This window comes from Aplysia californica, unplaced genomic scaffold, assembly GCF_000002075.1.
Source record: "Aplysia californica isolate F4 #8 unplaced genomic scaffold, AplCal3.0 scaffold00005, whole genome shotgun sequence".
Lineage (NCBI taxonomy): Eukaryota > Metazoa > Mollusca > Gastropoda > Aplysiida > Aplysiidae > Aplysia > Aplysia californica.
The window spans coordinates 513,632-514,977 of record NW_004797275.1 but is presented as its reverse complement, the minus strand read 5'-3'; the positions used below and the strand labels follow the sequence as shown (position 1 = coordinate 514,977).

General features: G+C 39.4%; 1 protein-coding gene across 1 annotated transcript in view; it reads right to left on the bottom strand.

Moving 5' to 3' along the window:
* LOC101858816 (carnitine O-palmitoyltransferase 1, liver isoform) overlaps positions 1-1,346 on the bottom strand; it is a gene marked incomplete in the record, with an annotated part of 81,664 nt that overhangs the window by 41,500 nt on the left and 38,818 nt on the right. Inside the window, 1 exon segment of the mRNA XM_013080141.2 lies at positions 1,025-1,102. Coding sequence (XP_012935595.1) covers positions 1,025-1,102 — 78 coding nt within the window.

Genomic DNA, 1,346 nt, shown 5'->3' with positions numbered 1-1,346 from the left:
GGGGGAAGAAAAATGATCATTTAGTTTGTTTAGTAGATAGAAAAGGATGCTCAGGACAGGCTTCGTTGGAGTAATGCTGTCGATGGCCTGTGCTCTACTGGGAGGGAAAAAGGGCAAGAGAGAGAGAGTTTGTTTAGTTGGAATAAAGTGAAAAATACATGAACCACCACAATGACAGTAGAGTTATTTAGTGTTGGGGGGGGGAAGTAAGACTAACAGACGGCACTTATATGACCTTATTGTGTTGCAAGTGCCGTAAAACTTTTACTAAAACTATCAAAAAAAGAGTAACAGAAAGAACTTTCGTTTTCTTTAAGAGTTTTACGGCACTTGCAACGCAATAAGGTCATATAAGTGTCGAAGAATAAATGTTTTACAAGAGAAAAACATACACAAAAAAGACGTAGGAGAGATGAGGACCATAGATGTTTGATAGGAAAGAAGGAGCAAACCTCACCACAGCACCCTCCAACCATCCACACAGAGAGAAACAACCAAGAGGAAAGAAAAGAAGTCATCACTGAAGTATGACCTACCAATCACACCCTCCAACCACCCGCTGTCATTCAGTGTAATGAAAAAGTAAGACGGTTGGACAGAAACAAAGGAGAGACAGAACAGAAGTAGTAGGACTTTTCACAACTTCACCTCGTCATATCGCGACCCCACTGCTTTCTTGCTGTATTTCCATTCTTAATAACTGAAAACAGTTCATAACAAAGAGTGAGCTTAAGATGTCACATTTTCACTCTTTAAAAAAATGGAGATACGACAAGAAAGCACTGAAATCGCGATATACTTACTTTTCTTTTCTTATTGAATTTTCATGAGAGTAATATTTTTAATATGAGAATTTAAAATTGTATGTACACCTGCATGTGTCTTTACGGTCCTGTACAGCCAAGAAAAATTTTCCTCTGGGATGATAAAGTATTATCTTATCTTACTTTATCTTGTTTTATCTTATACTCATGTGCATAACCACAACAAAACACGAGAGGTAGGAAAGGTCAGCTATACGTACCACTCCGTAGTAGTTGCTGTTGACCATGATGGGGGAGCGACCTCTCAGGTAGACGTACTGCTCCCACCAGTCAGACACCTGGGGAGGGGGCAAAAACGGGACAAAATTGAACGTCTGAAACATTTTCTACAGCACATCCCATCTTAAAGGTACATTACATCAATCCTGACCACAAGCGTAAGGGAGAGAAAACTTGTAGCACGGTTTAGGGGTTTTGTGTTTTTCTTTAAAGTGAAGCACATAGGCACAATAACTGGAAAGAGTAAAACAAGAAACACAGAAACAACAGTGGGACAGTTTTTTTTGTTTTGTTTGTTGGGGC